Below are 21,667 nucleotides of genomic sequence, written 5' to 3' on the forward strand. Positions count from 1 at the left end.
AGCATTCAACTTACCTCAGCAGCCCCACCATACTTCACCTTCCAAAGCAAACAAAATAATCAGAAGGGCAAATTACAAGTACACAAGCCAAAAGGCCATATAGCTTCTGTGGTTTACCATTCCCTTCTTGTCTGATCAAGAAATAGCCTTGCTACAGTTGGACTTTAATATCCACATTCCCGGTGCCCGATTAGCTACTTTGAATACTCTAAAGCCCTACCATGTGCTCTCACAGGAGCACACCACCACCAAATTGCTTTACACAGACCCACATTGTCCTTTGGTCAGTGCTCATTTATTCATCATACAGGCTGCACTTAGCACTTTCACCCTTACAGGGAACACAACATTCCCTGCTACATTTCCAAATAGTCACAGCGGAGTAGTGATCCTAAATAGCCAAGACCATACACAAATACTTTTTCCAACTACTTTTCCTACTTCATCCTTTATAGAAAAAACAGGGGAGATAATTGTGTTATTTATGTAGAAACATACATGTAAGTGTGGATGGGTTGTGGTTTTAGTTAAAAATTGCATCTGTTTATATTTTTTTTTAGCTCTGTGCTTCCTTGTTGAAACTCTGTTGAAGAAATCCAGTCAAAAGTCAAGAACAATGTGTGTACCTCAAACAGCACTCATATTAATGACACAGGCAATCCATTGCTAGAAGGCATCTTCACTCCTCCTCCCTGTAGAGAACATTCACGCTGGACCAGGAAAAGAAGAAATGCTGGTCGTGGTAAAAGCCAGAGAGATAGGCAGAAATGCAGGCTGAATGTCAGGTTCAAGAAGGATAACTGAGATATATATTCACCTAGAAAGATGTATGAAGAATAAAATACCTAGACAGAAAAAGATGAGTACAGGAAAAGCCTCAGAAAGCTGCTGTTATGGCTCACTCCTTCACAGATGCCTAGCAAACATCATAGGAGTGAAGGAGTGTCCCCTTTGAAGCTAGCTACACCTGTCTTGTTCTGTCCCCATCCTACCCTACTCATGATCCAGGCCTACACAGAAGGTTTTGTCAGTGTCTGTCCAACAAACACTGTGTTTTATACAAGCTTCTCTCTGTCACTGTTGGCAGTCAATCACAGATCCTGGAAAGGATTCTCCAGCAGAAGCTAAACTCAGCTGGTCCTGCGAGATGTGATACAAAGAGGAAATGAGGTGCTGTAACCATGCAGAGCCAAAAGGAGAAGTGGCAGATTACAAGTATAGCTAGCTCATCCTGAAACGTACTAAAACACTTAAGCAGGAACTTATCCAAGAATCCAAACCCTTGCCTACACTGCAATAAACTCACATACCATATTAAATGTATTCACTTCTGCAACAGTTATCCAAACGCTCTCTACACTGAGCTCTTCCCCGCCCCCCACTATTTTCCACCTCAGTCACTACAGGGCAGAGATCTCTGTGATAGTACCTGTTTCCGAAGGCATTCAGGTATCACACTGCCCATAGGCTTCAGCATAGCTAGGTCACAGAAACCTTCCTAGACAGATAACACCTGCAAACAGCATTTGAGTACCTCGGGGTCTTTCGGTTTGATGAGGTGTAACTTCTGGCATTATTCTTTACACCAGAGTGTCTGTCCAAAAGCAGCTTTAATTAATAGATAATACCATTTAAAATGTCTAGTCTTTCCTTACTTCCAGCAAGCTCAGCAGTTGTTAATAAATTCATGTTTCATGGCACCCCTTGCTATTCACTGATCTATCCTATTTTATCTTGTCCATCCAAAATTTTGTTGCAAGACTCTCTGGTCCAGCTTCTTCACTCTGCTGTGCCACCTTTACACCAGGAAATATTTTTGATCACTATTTTCATTTCATACAGCTTAGTTTCTTAAAGCCAACTGAATTTCTTGAGTAAAAGGTTTTAAGTTTGGTGCCTCCAGCAATAATTCTCTGTCCATTTTTCCCAATAAACCACATTTAAAAAAAAACAAGCCAAAACCAAATAGGAGTAGGACAGTAGAAAGAAAAACAGAAAAGAAGAAACTTCTCTAGTTTAGCACAAGGCTGGCAAGAGATGCCCATGAAACATGTGGTGCTTCCTCTAAAACCTTTGGGAGTGTCAGATTATACATCTAGCAGGAGAAGTGGGAGCGCACCATTCATACAAAATTGAATTTCCTGGTGAACACTGCTCTTTCTCAAGTCAATGGAGCCAAAAGATCAGTAACAAAAGTTCAACAGTGAAAAGAAGGAAACTAAAATAGAAGATAATCTGGCAATTATGAGAACTTGAGAGTAAAAGGTATAACTGGAGATAGAACAGGAAAAAAAAGGGAACAGCAGCTCAGTACGGAAAGAAAACAGAAGCAGAAGGTCAGCAAGCAGCTGGGAAGGTCTGGGACATAGGTGCATTGGCTGGCAATGGTACTGGTACTTCTTAATTACTTAATGCAACAGTGACTAGTTAAACTGTATTCACTGCTACTGCCACTTTTCTTTTTACAATTTACTGGTTGAAATGCTGCTAGGTCAGGCCACAGTGAACTCTCAGAACAAAGTCTGTAGTAGCAGTAGACTTTACTACTTTAAAAGAGCCAGCTACAAATAAGAAAACAAGTAAAGTTGTATAGCCACATGCAGGCATAATGAAATGTTAGCACTTTAAATGTGCCACTCAGAGGTTAGGGTTCATAGAACCACGTAGGAAGAACTTGAAATGGCCACTACATTTTAACTGAGAGAAAACAATGCATTTACAAACACAAATGAATCATTACCCAAACAAATGTTTAAAACTTGGCTCAGAAAAAAAGATCAAAACAGCAGCAGAGTTAAAAAAATTCCTGTTATGGATTTAAACAATCTCACTTAAACAGTGGGCCCTTTAAAAGTAATTACCCAGCAAAGCAGAAAACTTTCCAAGCATCACGTTCAGTTGGAATTTTAAAATGTAGTCAGATTTAAAGCATTTATACCTTACGTTGCCTTCATTCTGGGTATTTACCCTCACGGATCCATTGGGTTTTTTGGTTTGGGTTTGTTTTTTTTTTTTGAAACTGGAGGGAATCACTACACTGGAAATAATTATTCCACTCAACTATAATACAAATGGTTTGACCCAGTGCTTAAGAGCTGTGTTAAGGAGCAGGCTGGCAGCAGGTTAACCAAGACACTAGAGATTTGGGTTAAAAGGACCACTGTTTTTCCGTGCAAAAGTTAAATATAGTTATGCTTATATCCTTTCCCGTATGGTAATGCTCACTTGGAAAGAGCAAAAGGAATTCCACACACCACCCCCCCCCCCCAAACACCCACGTCCGCAAAAATTTGCAACAAAATGCCCACCGGCAGTTACAGTGCGGAACTGCCCCCAACTCCTTTTTGCGTCTTCCGGGGCCCCTTCACGACCGGCAGAGCACCGGGCGCAGAGCACCGGGCGCAGAGCACCGGGCGCAGAGCACCGGGCGCAGAGCACCGGGCGCAGAGCACCGGGCGCAGAGCACCGGGCGCAGAGCACCGGGCGCAGAGCACCGCCGCGCCCGGGCAGTGCCCGGCGCCCGGCTCGGCGGGCCCTACCTCGGCGGGGTCGATGCGGAAAGCCTCGCCGATCTTTGCGTAGAGCTCGCGGGCGCTGCCGAAGCCCTCCACGCGGCCCGTGGGGCTGCCGTGCGCCAGCTGCGTGTGGAACTGCAGCCGCGACGCGCTCGCTGCCGGCGCCGCCGCCGCGGGGCCTGGGGCCGCCGCCTCGCTCTCCACCAGCTTGAAGGTCTCCTTGGACTTGTCCTTCTTCTTGCTCCACAGCCCCAGCGGCATCTTCCGCGCCTGTAACGGGCTCCCGCCGCCGCCGGCCACCCGCGCTGGACTCTGCCCCCGGCGCCGCCCCGGCCCCCGCGGCCATGCCGCCGCCAGGTGAGGCCCGGGCCCGGCGGCCGCCCCGCCCCGCCCCGCCTGCCCGGCCGCCCGCGGCGAGCTGCCGGCCGCCTGCGCCGGAGCCGGTGGAAGCCGGCGGAAGGCGCTCGGCGCGGGAGCGGCCCGGCTGCGGACCCTCCCCTGCCCGCTCTTTCGCCGCTCCCCTGGCAGTTCGGGAGGGTACCGGGGCTCTGCCCTGCCGCGGCCCCCACCCCTTCACCTCGGCCTCGGCGGGGTCGTGCACCGAGGACCCCCACAGCCCCATCCCCCGCGTCGCCACGACCGGCCATGACTAAAGCAGAGGAACACGGACCTGGGACAGAAGCTATTCATATAAATAAATAATCCTTCCTGTCCACGATACTGGTTAGGAAGGGTTTGAGGTTTGTTTCTGAAAGGAAACAACGGGCACTTTGAATGAGACTGCGCCAAGAATGCCGAGTTTGCCTAAGACTGGTCCAGTCCATTTTCTGGCCACTGCAAAGAGAGCTCTTCCACATTTTTCTAATTGTGTGTCATATAAAATGTATACTGTAAAGTGTATTTATATATCCTTAAAGTCTTTCCCTAAATGGTACACAAACCGAGGTCGTAAAAAGCTTACAATCTTACCACTCACTAGTTCAGGAGTTTCTGCTAACAGTCATTTACTAAATATTGATCAGAACAGGGTTATATCCAGGATATAAAAGAAAACATGAAGTATACAAGGACTTCAGCCAACTCTTGCTTATTTACCGTAATTGTACATAGTGTACCTCTAAACCTCTAAGGATTAATAAAGCAATAGCCGTAAGTTTAAGAGGCTTCCTACTGAACTGGACAACAGCTTTGAAATACTGAGATTTAACATATAAATATTTGAAAAGTGTCTTTTCTAACATTTAATAGATTTTAAATGTTTCCTCCTCCACCATGGAACAGCGAAATGTATTCTATAGAATGAGTCAGATGTTCACATTACAGAAGACCAATGTAACTACACTCACCTCAGTGGAATTGCTCCATTTTCACCAGTGTACTGAATCCACTCAAGATGTGAAGAGTGCAAATTTCATGAGGCAACATCGAGCACTTCTAAAGAAATCTGCTATAAAGCTGCAGAGAGAAGCAGCATTGCCTTACCGCGTCTTCTGACTCTCAGAATGAAAAAAGACAAACCACTGGGAAGGGGGGGGGGGGATTCTAGCACATGGAGTCAGATCAGGTAGTCAGAAGTGAATTATTAGGAGGCAGCCCAGACTCAAAAGTTCTTAGCATAGCTAATCAGAGAGTACCTAGAGCATCTCAGAAAATACATACAACTTTTAAACTGCTTATGTTGTAGGGAAAAAAAGGTTTGAAGCCAGTTGGATTTCAGTCTTTCCAGATAGCATGTGGTAGATTTAACTGAATACTCAAACACACCTAACTTTTATCCAATTCTAAGACAACTGGATTCAAGATTGTTATTAATTTCCTTGTCATTTCCACCAATAAAAAAACCACCACAGATTAAATTTACCATCACACTTTAATAGTTGACTTTCCAGTCCAGTTTGAAACCAGAAAACTTAAACTGAAGATTTCTCTGAACTTGGAGAACTGTGTGTACTTTTTCCCATATTGGAATGCAATTAAGACAGCATGTTGGCATAAATTGGGTGAGATTACAGTGAAATGAAATGAGTTAGATTAAATAACAGTACCAAACTGTTCATGTTCATTCTGGTATTTAGGGGGTTTTGCCATTTTGCAATTTTAAATGGGCAATTTCTTTTAAAACATGCCCTTTCCATTTACTAAAATGTATTACAAAGGAATTGGTGACATAGATGAGTATTTATGTCTTGTCTACACCAATCTTTATCTCTACCAACTCATTCCTTCTGAAAAGATAATTGAATCAATGTTAAAAAACAGTAAATACTGTTTATGGTCATTATTGATGTTAACAAGTTAGTTAATATAAATGAAACAGTCAAGTTTCCATATAGTGACGTATAGAGGTTGTGCAGATTTTTAAAAACTCATGGACATTGACATAGCCCTAATTTAGATATCTGTTGCAAAACTTTCTTCAATGAAAGTGTTAATGTTTCCATGTTTCATATGGAGATGGATGGAAAAAGACAGCTGAAGTTGTACAAGAACTATGCTGATCCTACTTACAGCTTGGAGCAACAGCATCAGCTTTTTACTATGGAAAGAAAAAACGATGAGACCAACAAAGCTTACCGAATAAACTGAAGATCATATCGTACTGTTTAATACAAACAGTATGGAGCATGTATATGCCATCATTATTTACATGATTTAACAGGTGAAATTAAACCTTTTTGTTGTCATTTAAATCAGAGGAAGATAACATTGCACATACGCTAAATAATTCTCAAAAGCCAGACCTGGAACAGCATCTATATGAAATTGTCATAGCAGCCCCCAGCTTTGGCAAGAAACTGTAAAGAAGTGTTCAACACTCAGTTTCACTTGTCCATTACTGCTACATGTACTTATTTTTTGCTAAGCTGTAAATGCTATTTATTAATATTGCTGTGATCATGAATTAGCAGTTTCAACCATTTAGATTTAATCAGCATAACATAGTGTTGACTGAGTGATCTGTAGAGCTAGAAATGAGTCAGACTCCTGAGAACCTCAAAGAATAAAAGCCTAAAATGGACACAAGACATTTTCTCAACTACAACCAGTCCTGCTCCCAAGGCTTGAGGGTGTACCCACTAGGGAACTACTTCCCACTAGGGAAGTATCTGCCACATTAATTAATACATAACAAAACTAAATCATGAATCCCAATAAACCTCCAGCAATTCAGGATAGTTAGGATCCAAAAATTACTTAAAGTTCACTTTTTGTAAGTGACATTGCCAGAGAGTTAACCATTTAAATAAAAATGTTAATAATCCATTATTAGCCTTGGTTTTAGAAGGAAAAATAAACCATGCACTAAAAAAAAAAAAAAAAAAAAAAAGGGAAAAATGGGTTTCAGTTTTTTTATATCCTATGAGTATATTGCACACTGCAGTTTATCACATTCTTCAGTTTCTCAGCCATATGTGAGAATCGCAGCATGCAGCAGCCGTAAAGTTTGTGGAGAAAGCATATGGAATAGAACAGTGATATTACTGGATATGAAATGCCACAGTGCTATACTGCAACCTATCAGTATATAAAATTTTTTCACTACACATTTTTATATATATATAATATATGTATTTATATGTTTTTATATATATATGTATGTATTTGTGACTTAGGCAGTTCTTACCTGCAGCATATTACATCTTTCTGGTCATCCATGTTCCAAATGAAACAACTACTTAAAAGGATTACTGCTATGACCAGAGAACGAAGAGCTTCTTTTAAGATATTTCACGACCTTATCTTGTAAGACTAAGAAGAAACATAGCTGTTGTTTGTAAGTATCTACGATAGCATTAAATTGATATAAACTATTAAACAAAAGAATGTTGATAAAAATAAACCTGAAATTTCCTACTCATAAATAATGTTAAAAACTATTTTTTAAACTATCAGAGGATACTACAAAACAAAGCCTTTCAGTAAGATTGTATTTCGTCCTCTATTTTAAGACAGGAGTTCAAACAGGACTGCCTGTGACAGAGGGGGACCAAACTCCATTACCAAAACTTACTGATCTTCTGACAATTTGTCCATACTACATTAAGTATTCATATTGTGGCTTTGACACATGAAAAACATCAACCAGTAAAACCACCCCCTGAAAGTCCATGCAGCAGCAATAAATTTTACTTTGCACACTGACTTCAATTTTGGAATTGTGACTTGATAGGGAGCAGAAGGGGATCCCAGGGATTTTTGTCCTGCTTCCTATTACCTTTAAAATCAGTTTGTTGGTATATGAGGAAAATAAAAATACGTGGTTTTCCTGGATTGCTCTCAGAAGTGATTCTAGGTCCTTATTACACTTAGCCGCAGCTTTTTTTGGCAAGGGCTGCTTCTCATTGAACCCAGTTTATCAATCTTTCTTTGGATATAAATACAAGCAGATGAGGCACTTTTTTGGAGCATGCCATTCAGGGAAATTTTGTTTTTTTAATTATGTAAGGCAGCAGGAGTTTGAAGATAATTTGTCCTCGATAAAGCAATCAGGCATGACTAACAAGATTGTTGTTGTGTAACTCCTCCCTTGGGTAAACCAGTAATTCCAAGGGAATAAAACAAGCGCAGGACAGTTATACCTTCTAGACCCAAGGGGAGCAACAGTAGACCTCTAGTTTCACTCTTTACATAATAGAACAATTAATTAGAGGAGCCTGAATGAAACAAATCATTCCATCTAATATTCCATTGCTGAGCAATTTGACAAATGAAGAGCTAAGATTCTGTACTTCATGAGGAGATTAGTACTGCCATTTGCCCAGTTTGCATGCCAAACAGTAAGTGAATATTTCGAATACCCTGGTTCTATAGGATTTGTTCAGTAAGCAGCGTAGTAAGAACTATTAATGCAAAGGAGGACTAGCATTTACTGACTGGAAAATTGTCTCTTAATGGTATTTACAGTAGCACGTCCATGTCCCGTATTTTTTAGGTCTAGCATATGAATTCAAGTGCACAGAATTTCACCCTGAATCACAGCAAATCTCACTGGTGGGGTAAAACCTATTCTACCCCCAAAAGTATGTTACCAGTGAGTCAGACTAGCACATAAGATGAGCGTGCTAGAAAGGAATAGAGTGCATTTAGTTTTTCAGTTTTCTAGTGACCTTCTAAGAAGCTTCATCAACTATATAAACACAGGGGGCCAGAAGAATCTGTCAGCACGAGAGCTGCCATAACCACTATGACTTGGAGCTCTGTAAGTGGATCCCTATGGGACTGATGCTGTTGAAGTCAGGGGAAGTGACTCTGGATCTGGCAGGGTGTGCTTTTCAAATGTGAGACCGACCAGATCTTCACAAACATACTTCTGTTCTTCTCCACAGTCATCCAAGTTTAGCGTCTTTCCCTTCCATTGTGCATTCCACTCTTTCTGCCATTGGATACTACAGATACCATTCAGTCATGCACATCATTCTCTCAAACTCCTATCCATGAAGTACTTGCTACTGGATAATCCTGTCAGCCAGACACACCGGTTGTCATCAAGTAGGCAAATGCCTAAATAACACAGCCTGGAGGCAGTGCAATAACACAGTCTGTCACAACAGGATGAGAGACATTATGATTAACCAGCCTAACACTTCTTAAAATCAGTCAATTGTCCATGAACAGAGCAAAGCCCTTACAAAGGCTACAAACTTCACTCCTTTAGCTCAGTAATACCCCAGATAGACAGTTCCTAGAATCACGTTTTAAGACTGCATCATCACATAGTGAGACCAAGTCATTGAGGAGCGGCAAAAGTGTTTTAAGGGCTTAGAGATTTGGGGTTTTTCTAGGACTAAAATATTTTGAAAGACTCAAGGGTTATACGCTAAGAATAAAAAAAAGATGTAAATATGTCTAGGAGCATACAGCCTTAACTAAAGGGCAAGGAAAATAAGGCTTGGAAACTACTATTGTTTCCCTCTCTCAACAAAAACTGGGTGCCAGCTGCACCCAGTCTGTCTCAAAAAAAAAAATTATTAACACAAAGCATGACTCATTAATAAGGGAAGTTCAGTTTATGCAAGCATAGGGCTAGTGGCACTTACCAAGATGTAGAACTGATTCTTGGCCAAATACAACTCCCTTTCCAGGCTGCTGATTTATTTTGGAACAGGCCCTCCAAAAAAAAAAAAAAAAAAAAATTCCACAACTAATAGCAGATTATCTAGTCAAGACAATGGTCTCCTCCAGTCTCTAAGCAAAACTATGCAAGGTCAAGAATTTCATGGCACACTGACACCTGTGCACAGCTCAACCAGGGTCTTTAAAACCAAACCAGCTATAGGCCTTTTCTTCATCCATGCTTTGGCTCTTTAGCATTTAAGGTACAACTAGTCCAAGACCTTGATTTATTTACTGCACTATTCATCAATCTGATGAATGCCTCCTCCCTATGCTTGGATTTCTGAGAATCACACATGGATGCTGTGTTAAGCATTTACTAAAAATACTGGAACTATCACATCTGAGAATTAGAACACTGATAATCTCATTTGACTGATTGTAACACATATTGCTCATCTTCAGCACCATTTGTGAGGTCTGGACTGAAGGTCATATTGAAAATAGGGGTGAATACTAGAAGAGGACATACAAATTAAGAGAAAGCTTCTACCCTATATGAAAGGCAAATGGAAGTGAGCACCCAGAAAGTTACAAGATGAAGGTGGTAAGAACAACAGTGGAGACCCAACCCCAGCTAAGAGAGTCTGTTACTTCCCTAACAAAGTAAACAGGTTAGGACTCAAAACCAACCCAAAAGCACAATATCTGTTCAACACACCACAAATAAGCTTCATCAACTTTTCAGCATATATAATACAAATAAGGCGCAGCGGAAGAGTGGAATACTAATATCCTCATGACATCAGAAAGCCTGCTCTGAAGCAATCACAGAGCACCACTGCATGGCAGAAAGGTGAAACAGTTGTAATGGAGCTTGCCCTACTCTTCCAACAGCTTGAGGTTATCCTAAAGCTTGATGTTGGGAAGATTAAAAAAAGGTTCTTCAGAAGTAGAGGTTTTCATAGACTTGTTGAATGAACTCCTCCAAAGTAACCAAATGACTTTTACTTTCTATGCCATGTAAGCAACCTTCAGGAGATGAAAATATCCTTCTCATCCCAACTTCATGAATGTCCATTTTATTTCCATGTATTTCAGTAGTTAGAGATATAGTAGGTGACTGAGTATTTGCCTCCTTCTCCCAAGTAGCCTTTATTAAATAATCAATTAGTTTTTAAAACATAGCTTTTAAGCACATTTTTTGATTAGAAAAATATTAATTTTTTGTGAATCCTGGATTAGGTAGATATTAATGCTCCCTCTCATATTTTGAAGTAATTCCACATGCTATCTTCTGAAACATATACTTTGTTACCTCTCCATAAGAAAAGAAATACAAGCATTTCATACCACTCCTACAGTTCTGTATTTTGAGCATGAAAACAGCTGGAAAAGTTTAGTTTGCTATACATATATATATATATATACACCTCTAAATACACAAGATACTGCAATTCCTCAATTTAACGCTATTCCTCTTACCTGAAGATGGTTACAAAAAATAGTCCTAGTTGCTGTAACTTTTCTTTTTTTTTTTTTTTTTTTTTTTTTTTTTACAAGTTGGACTATAGTTACAAGATCTTGGATTACAAAATGCTCAATTCCATTAGCTTTTAAACTGACAAACAGGTATTTTAGGATGATACGTTTTTAAAGTCATGTAGCTTATAGCATCTGCCATCATAACAAAAGATAAAAGAAAGTTAAAAACCAACTTTACACTTTTTACTTAAAAACCACATAAGAAATGTGATACGGAACATACTGAAATGGGAATTTTTTGAACAAACGATATATAGTGTTAACAATATGCATAAGCACTAAGCAGCAAATTTTTTCCCTTTGTGATACTGCTCCAGCAATTGTTTAGTTCCTTGTAGATATAGGACTACAACTAACTGACATTGTATGAAGAGATCTGCAGTTGAAAAATTAACTCAAACAGTATCTCCCAGAAGTTCTATTCCTTTCAGTAACAGAAATGGGATTCTTCTTGTGCTCATTAAAAAGTTATTGTAAATTAAATCCCAACTTTCCCGCAGAAAATCACATATATGAAGATAACACTGCTATTTCTTAAGGTACCTAACAGAGCAGGTAGCTACTAAATTTCCACAGGCAAAAGGCTGAGAGCAAATCTTACGTATTTTCTTATGAAGAAAAAAAACCCAAAAAACCCTTTGAAAATATTGTTAAAGCACTGTATTATGGTTTTAAACTCAAGTAATAAAGCACGCCCACAAGGCATTTCTTTCACCAAAATCATGCCGCAATCAAGGGAACCAGCCCTATCACTGTATTATAAAACTAGACTATTACAGAGGGCTCTCCATTTCCCTATGCACCTTTTAACTCTAAAGACAAGCAACTCATTTGTATTCAAAAAAGACTCAATTCAAGCATATGAAAGTTTATGGGCAACCCCTATCCCACCTTGTGTCTTAAACTTTCCTTTAGCTAGGACCTGGGCTTTTCCTTCTTCTTCACGAGAGTAAAGTTCAGCCTTTGAAAACAATGACTACTTGAGATCAGCATGATCTTTAAATACCTGCACTAGCCAAATGCTTTTACAGTGTTCTTTGTGCATCCTTCCACTCAAGCATAGACCTAGTCCCTAGAGATTCAAGCCGTCGCATCAGTACCACTCATTTTTGGGCTAAGCCTCATGTGCAGAACATGGCCCATAACACTGTCTAGTGGAAGGTGCTAACTCCAAGTTCACAGAATCATTTAGGTTGGAAGGAACCTCTTGGGATCATGTAATCCAACACCCCCGCTCAAGCATGGTCAGCTACAGTAGGCTGCCCAGGACCATGTCCAGTCAGGTTTTGACTATCTCCAGGCATGGCGACTCCTCAACCTCTCTGGGCAACCTGTTCTAGTATTTGACCACCCTCACAGTAAAAAGGTGCTTCCTTGTGTTCAGATGGAATCCCCTGTGTTTTAACTTGTGTCCACTGTCTCTTAGTCCTGTCACTGAGAGCTACTGAGAAGAGCCTGGCTCCCCCATCTTCATTCCCTCCCATCAGGTACTTATATGCAGTGATAAGATCTTCCCAAGCCTTTTTTCCCCAGGCCGAAGAGCTCCAGCTCTCTCAGCCTCTCATACAAGGCCCTGTGCTAAACCTGCTCCAGTAAGTTTTTATCTTTATTTTACTGGGGAGCCCTTAACTGGACAAAGTACTCCAGATGCATCCTCATCAGTGCTGACAGTAGAGAGAGGAAGGATCATCTCCCGCAGCCTGCTAGCAAAGCTTTGGCCTTTGTTGCCACAAGGGTGCATTGCTGGCTCACAGTCAGTTTGCTGTCCACCAGGACCCTAAGGTCTTTCTCAGCAAAGCTGCTTTCCAGCCAGTCAGCTACCAGGGTGTACTACTGCCTTGGGTTATTCCTCAGGGAGCAAGACTTTGCATTCCCCCTTGTTGAACTTTGTGAGAATCTTCTGTCCAGTTCTCCAGCCTGCTGAGGTCCCTTTGAAAGGTGGTACATCATCTGGTGTTAGCAGCCACTCCTCCCAGTTTTATACGATTTGCAAACTTGCTGAGAATGCACTCCATCCCATAATCCAGGTCATTAATGAAGATGTTGAATAGTACTGGCCCCAGTATTGAGCCACAGGGTACACCACTACTGACTTGCCTCCAACTGGACTCTGTGCCACTGATGACACCCCCCTGTGCCCACTCATTTGGCCAGTTTTTAATCCACCTCACTTTCCACTTATCTAACCTGTACTTTATCAGTCTGTCTACTAAAGTCAAGGTAAACAACATGGACTGTTCCCTTGTCATCGACAAAGCTAGTCACCTCACTGCAGAAGGCAGTAAGGTAAATCTCCTTTGTAAATATATGCTGACTACTGATCACCTTCTTGTCCTTCATGTGTTTGGAAATGCTTTCCAGGAGGATTTTCCTCATCACCTTCCCAAGGACTGAGGTGAAGCTGACTGGCCTATAGCTCCCCAAATCTTCCTTCTTATTTTTTCTTGAAGATAGGAGTGATACTTGCTGTTTTCCAGTCTACTGGCACATCTCCCAATCTCCATGACCATTCAAAGATAATAAAGAGTGGCCTTGCAATGGCATTAGCCAGCTCCCTCAACACTTAGGGGTGCAACCTGTCAGGCTCACAGCCTTCTAGTTTAAGTGCACCCTAATCTGGTCCTTGACCACTGAGGTTCCAGACTTTCCCTCTGGTCTCAGGGGCCTGGAATTCCTGAAGGCTTGTTTTACTGGTAGAGACTGATGCAAAGAAGGCACTGAGTACCTCAGCCTTCTCCATGTCATTGTCACTAGCTTCCCTGCCCCGTTCGACAGCAGGCCGACCATTTGCTGTTTCTGTACTTGTAGAATCCCTTCTTGCTGTTCTGCCTGAGGCTGAGGAACTGTCCCACAGCAAATGGCTACTCTTGCTCCTCAAGCCACATGCCCTTTGCTAGCCTCGCAGTGCAGTCCTCACGCATTCTGGGGCAATAAAGAAAATGCTTTCATTCCACTGGGGGACAGTTCGGGAGTCCAAGCTGATTTTCCCAGCCTATGCTTTGTGCGGTAGAAGGCAACATACCAAAATGATATCTTTCGTGTTTTGCTCTTTAAAATATTTATACATTTGTGTATTTCTACTACTATCTCCAATTTCTGTATAAATGGGTAATGTTATAGATAGGGTAGGAATATAAGAAATAAAGTACTTGGAGGCTCAAGTACTGTATCAGAAATATGCGCCGACTTTGTAAAAACCAACTACATTTTACATTAGGCAAAATAATGAATAAACTTTTCTGATTAGGTAGATGTAAATTAAAATAAGTGGTTTTCCCTGTAAATTTTACTGCAGAAGACACCTGTATGACTTGTACTTAACCCTTTTCTTCTCATGCAGCATTACAGTATTTCCCCCCCCCACCCATCCCACAAAAACAAAAAAACAAATATTCCACTAGTTGTTACAGATTGCACTTTTAAAGCACAGACTTGCCAGTCTTCTGCATTTCCAGTGTCCTATTTAAACAGTTGACATACAAAGTCTTCGTTTTATGAAACTGGAAGATTTCGCCTAAGTACTTCTTTTGATGCTGGAGAAATGTTATCTGGGAAAATTACTTCAAACTCTATAATTAAGTCTCCACGTTGGTCAGGATTTTTGGGAAACGGCAAACCATATCCTATAATTCTTCTTCTCATCCCAGGCTTTACAACTTCATTTACTGTCATGGGTATGGTTCTTCCTTCTATCGTTGGCACATTGATAGAGCTGCCACACAAAGCCTAAAGGAAGATTGTATAATGAGAAAAAGAAATTGGTCAGAACTTTATTTGTACCTACAACTGAATTTGCATTATTTAGAAGAGGCTAGCATTCTAAACAGTATTTCCACTGTGCACTACTAAGATGCCAAAATTCAAATACAGTGTTTCTCTCTTAAAAAGGGAAAGCTTCAATTTGTCATTGAATATCACAGAATTTACCGATCTTATGCAATGGCCACTGAGGGGTAATTGAGCTTATATATCCTTCAAAGACTTTATCAAATAATAAGGTAATTGAGCACAAAGTGAACACTCATATTCTCTAGAAATGTCCAGCTTCTCAGTTTCCATTGGAAATTTAGAGTCCTGTTCCATTTTTTGTTTGTTTACATTGCACAGGAGTTTAACACACTATCAACCTATATTATATCAAATTGCAGAACAACATTTAAGTGTCTATAAGCAGAGGCGTATCAAATTTCACAGCCATCTTAGGTGAACATTTGTGATTCTCAAAGAAAAGCAAACAACTATTTTGGTGCATCAAAATTAAAACATCACAGGCCTTCTGTTTATCCAATAGTTTGTTTTCATTGCTAAGATCTCTGATAATAACATTTTGATTCCTCCAACTTCACCTAACTCAGCACACTTAGTCTATACTGATAATGTCCAATTTACATAATAATGCAATGAGTCTAAATAGGCTTTTATCTATGAAGGAACTATATTACCCCACATCAACATTAAATATTGTCTTTTTTGTCCCTCCCTCATCCTATTTTAGGTGCTTTACTTCACTTCAGATGTATTTTTAGTTAAGAAGCCTTCAAGAAGGGAGCTCATAATGTACACAAAGAACTTATAATGCAAGCAAGAGTTTATTTCTCCACCTAATGCTAATTAAGAAAAAACACATCACAAACACTCAGCTACATTATCTTTTAAATCATGACCATGTCAAGGCTTCAGACCCGTAAGAACTCTGCTTAGTTGTCTTTCGGATTTTTCCTTTTGAAAGCCAACGTGCTTTGACTTGGAACGGCATTTAAAAAAGCTATACCATTTTTGTTGTTATATATAGCTCCTATAACACCTGTTCACAATAATTTATCCTCATGAAATCAATCTCTATGTACTTTGAAATCACACTGAAATAACTTATGACATAAAAAGGCTGACTTAGAATTTGTTGGCAGTGAAAATATTTAAGACATTTCTACTTTGTCCTACAGAAGTAGCAATCATATCACAGCAGTAAGAAGCATACTATATGGAATGCGTTTGTTAATTGTATTTGTGTTTGTTACTTCAGCCTAATACATATTTAGCTAGAAAGGTAAAGTATGAAGATTTAAGACATATCAACCTTTACTCCTACCCTTCCACCCTCATTCTGTTCCACCTCTATAATAAACAACTTGAAATAACACTCCATTTTTATCAAAACAGCTATTGCTTCCACTATAAAAAACTGTGCTCTGCAGCCACATGTTGACTTTACAAGACCGAAACTATTTAAAAAAAAAAACAAACAAAAAAACCAGAAGACAACTCCACTGCTGCCATACAGCTAGTGCAGTGTAGCCACTGTATCGTATTGTAACAGGTTTAAACATTTAGAGTTCTACCAAAAGAGAAACTTACCTCCCGTAAGCTGATCTTAAGAGGATAGATAATATTTGATCCATCTCTCTTGAAGTGAGAGTGAGGTTTATCTTTAATGATAAAAACAATATCAGCTGGAATTGTGTTGGGTGTTTCATCACCTTCTTTTGGAAAAGTGATTTTGGTGCCTTCTTTCCATCCTCTTTTTATCTCAATAGTAAGAATTTTGTCCTCTGTTCGGACACTTCTACCATCTGGGTTAAGCCTTTTACGTGAAATCCTCATCCTTTTTGTGCAGCCATGATAGATCTCTTCCAATGACACTTTAAGTTCATGGATCACCGGGGGATCTTGTTTACGACGTAATTGGCTACCAACTGTATTCCTTTCCCTGGGAAAACCATTCATACTAAAACTAGTGAAGGATCCAAATGGATCACCATCCACCTCCATGTCTTCAGTGTCTCTGCCACCAGGCATCCTCCTTCCAAAGAAGATCTCAAAAGGATTTGTGCCACCAAAGAAAGCTGCAAATGTAGCATGTGGGTCACCATGGAAGGAGTACCGGAAGGTACCACCCTGTCCATCAGGTCCTCCAGCTCCTCCTTTCAGACCTAAATAAGACAAATAAGCAAAGTTAAAAACAAATCAAATATTAGTATAAGTGTCCTGGTTTCGGCTGGGATGGAGTTAATTGTCTTCCTAGTAGCTGGTATAGTGTTATGTTTTGGGTTCAATGTGATAAGAATGTTGATAATACACAGATGTTTTCAGTTGTTGCTAAGTAGTGTTTAGACTAAGTCAAGGATTTTTCAGCTTCTCATGCCCAGCCAGCAAGAAGGCTGGGGAGGCACAAGAAGTTGGGAGGGGACACAGCCAGGGCAGCTGACCCAAACTGGCCAACAGGGTATTCCATACCATGTGACATCATGTCTAGTATATAAACTGGGGGGAGTGGGGCTGGGAGGGATCACCGCTCGGGAACTAACTGGGCATCAGGCGGCGGGTGGTGAGCAACTGCATTGTGCATCACTTGTATATTCCAATCCTTTTATTATTATTATTATTGTCATTTTATTATTGTTATCATTATTAGTTTCTTCCTTTCTGTTCTGTTAAACTGTTCTTAACTTAACCCATGAGTTTTACTTTTTTTCTGATTCTCTCCCCCATCCCACTGTGGGGGTGCAGGCAGTGAGTGAGCAGCTGCATGGTGCTTAGTTGCTGGCTGGGGTTAAACCACGACAATAAGCTTTCCTATTGTAGCGTGTAATGACACCAGAACTGATGAGTCAAAAAGGTCTTTGCAGTAGAGTGGAAAGTCTCTTCACTGAGGACTCACCATCAGACTATGCAGTACCAACTAGTAATTCAATAGCTTGAACAGCAACAAAGTTTCTGAAGCTCTAAAATGACTTCTACTTCAGAAGAACAAATATTCTGACACTGCCAATTTTATTTCATATGATTGAAGCCAGTTATTCAAAGAATTAGCATCTTAAAACAGAAGACAGGTCTGCTTTACTGGATCTTTTCTTGTTCTGCAAAGTCTTTTAGGAGTTGCATCCCTCTTCAAGATCACTTCTGGAGAAAATTATGCAGTATCATATGCAACATTTTCCATAGTCTCCATAGCTCAGCTTTAACTCAGTATTGATTAGCTTTACCTCTGTTTTCCTGCAATTCAGTTTGAGTAAAAGGTAACATGCCAATAGTCAAGCAGCCACATGCTTCCTTAATGTTCAATTTAGAATCCCAAACTTATCACAGCTTGTGTTCCTATGATATAAAACAGGTAAGAAACCTGGGAACTCTTCAATGCAGCCACAAATAAAAATAGCTTGGAAATTCCCAAGACCCATTTGGGTACAAAAATCTTGTATATACTGTCACTGTCTCTGTGCAAAAAATCAGAATGTTCTCAAATACCTTTGTTCCTTCTCTTCTATCTTCCACAAGGAGAAATCTACATCTCATTTATTCCTGATAAGATTTCCCTTATAATTCTCACTGGGCAGTCCCTTGTACTTCCTGCTCTCTCATTCCAAACCCAGCTAAAATCAATTTTCTTAAATGCCTCTTTCTCAATAGGTAATCTCTAAGTATTTCCTCCTAACAGTTAGTGCTCTCTTGTACTGACCATTTCAAGATACCTTCTCTAACCTTCAAGATGAAAGGCTAAAAGTCTTCTTAGGAGACATTTATTTCTAAACTTATGTTTGGTTATTTTATTTTATTTTTTTCAATCTTACAGCAGCTCAGCACTACAGCTGCTATCTTACTTCCATAGCCATAAAAATGTGAAGACTTACATTAATGAAGCATGCATTCCCTAAATTTGAAAGAGGGGGTTTTTTATTTTTTCTTGGCTCAGTATTTTAGACCTTCTATGCATAAGCTTAATACTGGTTATCAACAGTAACCAAGTAAGACATTAGAATGAGAATGCTTCCCCCATCTCAATAACAGACCATATTAAAAGTACTTAGCAACAGGTACTACATCCTTCTGTCACAGTACTGTTAATGTCAAACAAGCAGATCAGTGGATTCAATCTGTGATAGTAGAAGGACATCTCCTGGAATACCTAGCCAAAAGTTACTGAAAGTACATCAAGTTCCTGGCTGTAAAAACACTAAGGTTTCCTCCTTCCTCCCACCCCACCCCACCCCTTTCCCTCACAACTACTAGTTACACTCTCAGATGCAACTGAAGAGCTTAGAGAGCAACTGAGGCATCAGGAGGTATTTCCAGATTCACTGTTCTAAAAATTCATACTTTGGTTTAATATTATGCCCCAAATAAATAGAAATCTACATTCTGAACCTCTGCCTTCAAGTATGCAATACTAGGATGCCGAAGGCTGCATTGCTTTATATGCTTTACTTCAAGCTCTTTGGTAAAAGTGACTATAATGGTATTTTTGGGAAAGTGGTTAGAATGAGCTGCTGCACAGGAATCTAAAATGCAAATGAATCCACAGAGTAAATGGGTTTATAATGACATATAGAAAGGAGGCAGAGAGTGAGAAGGAAGAAATGCAAGAAGGCAAGAGACCCAAGAGGCAACAAAGGCCTCTGGTATCTACATAAACACTTTTTTCCTAGAATGTTTCAGTAACAGCACTGAGGCTTTGAACATGTGCAATGGAACAAAAGACCAAAAAACCTGCATCCTCTGTAGAAGCTGCAGGTCTTCTACATGAATTTATGGATGTTAACAATGGTATTAAGTCCTACGGATGACAGAGGACCAAATTTTATTATGCATTCATAAGAACCTACACTTTTCCCCAAAGTACTACTATTTAAGTGTCCTCCTTTATATTAGTAAAAAACATGGCCCTGAGTGGACCTACTTGTCACTGCGGAAGTAATTATTTCATGTGGAATTTCTGATACCATACATTTAAGGGGAGGGATATTAATGACTTCCTCTGTTCCTCAATCATAAGACTGAAAGTCATGCTGGTCAAAAATAAAAAAAAGTCATCCTCTCCAGATAACCATTTTAGGATAAATATGACATTTCTGAGGCCTCATTCTCTTGGCATGTTATCACTGTTTACAATTAAAGCTAAAAAATTGTTCTGGTATTTCATGACATCAGCCAAATTCTTTCCTCTCCAGGCAAGAAGCCAAGGACAACTACGGACTGGACACCTGGGCTTCAGCTCAGAAGGACTGCCCTGCCCAGATCAAGCAGACTGCTCTTCAGCAAAAATTTAAGAAAAGAGTAAATCTCTTTTCAACTGCACCTCAAAAAGTGCTATGGCAGGGGAAGACAGCAGTAAGAGATCCCAGAAAAATATTTATGGGTCATACGAACTTTTTCAATTCAGTAACTTTTTGCCTGTCAAGTATTTGGGATTTTTTAAAAAACACAAAAACACATTAAAATAAGAAATTAAAACTAGATCAGCATTAAAACTCTGCAATACATTTTACATTAAAAAAGCTGATGAGTCAAACTTCCAAGCAATACAAATACATTGCCTAAATATCAACACATATGTTTTCGTGCATCATCTATGCTTATTTTGCTTCATTCAACATAATGAAAGCGACCGATCAGAGTATAACAGAGCCATACATACCTTCCTCCCCAAACTGATCATAAATGTCTCTCTTTTTGGGATCACTCAGCACTTCATAAGCTTCTGCAATCTCTTTGAATTTTTCCTCTGCGTGGGGAGATTTGTTCTTATCTGGATGCCATTTAAGTGCTTGTTTTCTGTAAGCCTTTTTGATATCCTCTTCAGAAGCCCCTTTTTCAATTCCCAGGATAGAATAATAATCTTTCCCCATCCTGAGTGTTGGAGGAATTCAGATTTTCCTTGCTATAAAGAAAGCAGTGTCCAGTGTCTTAGCAACGTAGAGATGCTAGAGAAAGAAAAATAAAAATCAAATTTGGAATTGAAACAAACAGAACTGTTACAAATCAAGAAACTCTCCGATACATTAAAGAAACACTAGACAGCTTCTCCGTATTTCACTCCTTCCCCCGTTGCTCATTTATAAATAATTATACACACTGAACAAGAAACAGCCCTCTTTAGAGTCCTCCCATCTACAGTACGTGTCTCCGTTCTTTCTAGAACGACAAATAATACAGGACGTCACTTCCCCGACTGCCCCAGCTGAACAGTCTGCACAGCTTTCACTCTCTCTCCCACACGCACGCATGCGCACGCACACACACACACAGAGAAAATGCTGAACTTCTATTTCCTCCCTTCTCAAGCAACTAGAAAGTTTAAAGGTTTAATAGTATGATATAGTGTCTTTCACCACCAGGGCTGAATCCAGTCAGCTCTAAAGATATAACTGACCCAACAAAAATGCAGTAGCCCGTATAAAGTAATTATAGCATTTTACTTCGAGACAGCTGTACATACAAGTATTTTCCAAATGTATCAACATGGATTTGTACCCCTTCCAGCAAAGACTATGGAAGTATTGTACACCCAAGTTAACTACAAAGCTTCAAAAAGTGTAACCTCATTTCTTTAAAAATAAAATTAAGCCACCCTAAACCACAGTCAACTGCAGCCATGTACTATTAAGCAGTAAGAAATCAAATCTGAGCAAAAAATACCACTCAGTTTACCACAACTCAAGCCACTCAAAGCAGACAAAAACTGTTACCCCCCACCCCAGCCTCCTTCTACACAAGAGGCAATATCAAGACTATTATACACATACAGCAATACATCAAGCAAATAGCTTTCCTCTGAT

General features: G+C 40.0%; 2 protein-coding genes across 5 annotated transcripts in view; both read right to left on the reverse strand.

Moving 5' to 3' along the window:
- Window positions 1-3,893, reverse strand: part of GIPC2 (GIPC PDZ domain containing family member 2) — a 28,227-nt gene extending 24,334 nt beyond the window's left edge. Inside the window, exon 1 of one of the 3 annotated variants that reach the window (XM_052801738.1) lies at window positions 3,540-3,893. In XM_052801738.1, coding sequence (XP_052657698.1) covers window positions 3,540-3,776 — 237 coding nt within the window. In that variant the 5' untranslated portion in view covers window positions 3,777-3,893. Of the gene's footprint in view, window positions 1-14; window positions 3,223-3,308; window positions 3,375-3,539 lie in introns of those variants that run through there. The other 2 variants (XM_052801740.1, XM_052801739.1) reach the window with 2 other exon arrangements.
- Window positions 3,894-10,278: 6,385 nt separating this feature from the next.
- DNAJB4 (DnaJ heat shock protein family (Hsp40) member B4) overlaps window positions 10,279-21,667 on the reverse strand; it is a 29,693-nt gene continuing 18,304 nt past the window's right edge. Inside the window, exons 1-4 of one of the 2 annotated variants that reach the window (XM_052800396.1) lie at window positions 20,890-20,907; window positions 20,527-20,812; window positions 16,470-17,044; window positions 10,279-14,840 (exon numbers count right to left, since the gene is read on the reverse strand). In XM_052800396.1, the coding sequence (XP_052656356.1) occupies window positions 14,607-14,840; window positions 16,470-17,044; window positions 20,527-20,737 (1,020 nt within the window). In that variant the 5' untranslated portion in view covers window positions 20,738-20,812; window positions 20,890-20,907 and the 3' untranslated portion in view covers window positions 10,279-14,606. Of the gene's footprint in view, window positions 14,841-16,469; window positions 17,045-20,526; window positions 20,813-20,889; window positions 20,908-21,667 lie in introns of those variants that run through there. The other variant, XM_052800395.1, reaches the window with a different exon arrangement.

Source organism: Harpia harpyja, chromosome 11 (genome assembly GCF_026419915.1).
Source record: "Harpia harpyja isolate bHarHar1 chromosome 11, bHarHar1 primary haplotype, whole genome shotgun sequence".
NCBI lineage: Eukaryota > Metazoa > Chordata > Aves > Accipitriformes > Accipitridae > Harpia > Harpia harpyja.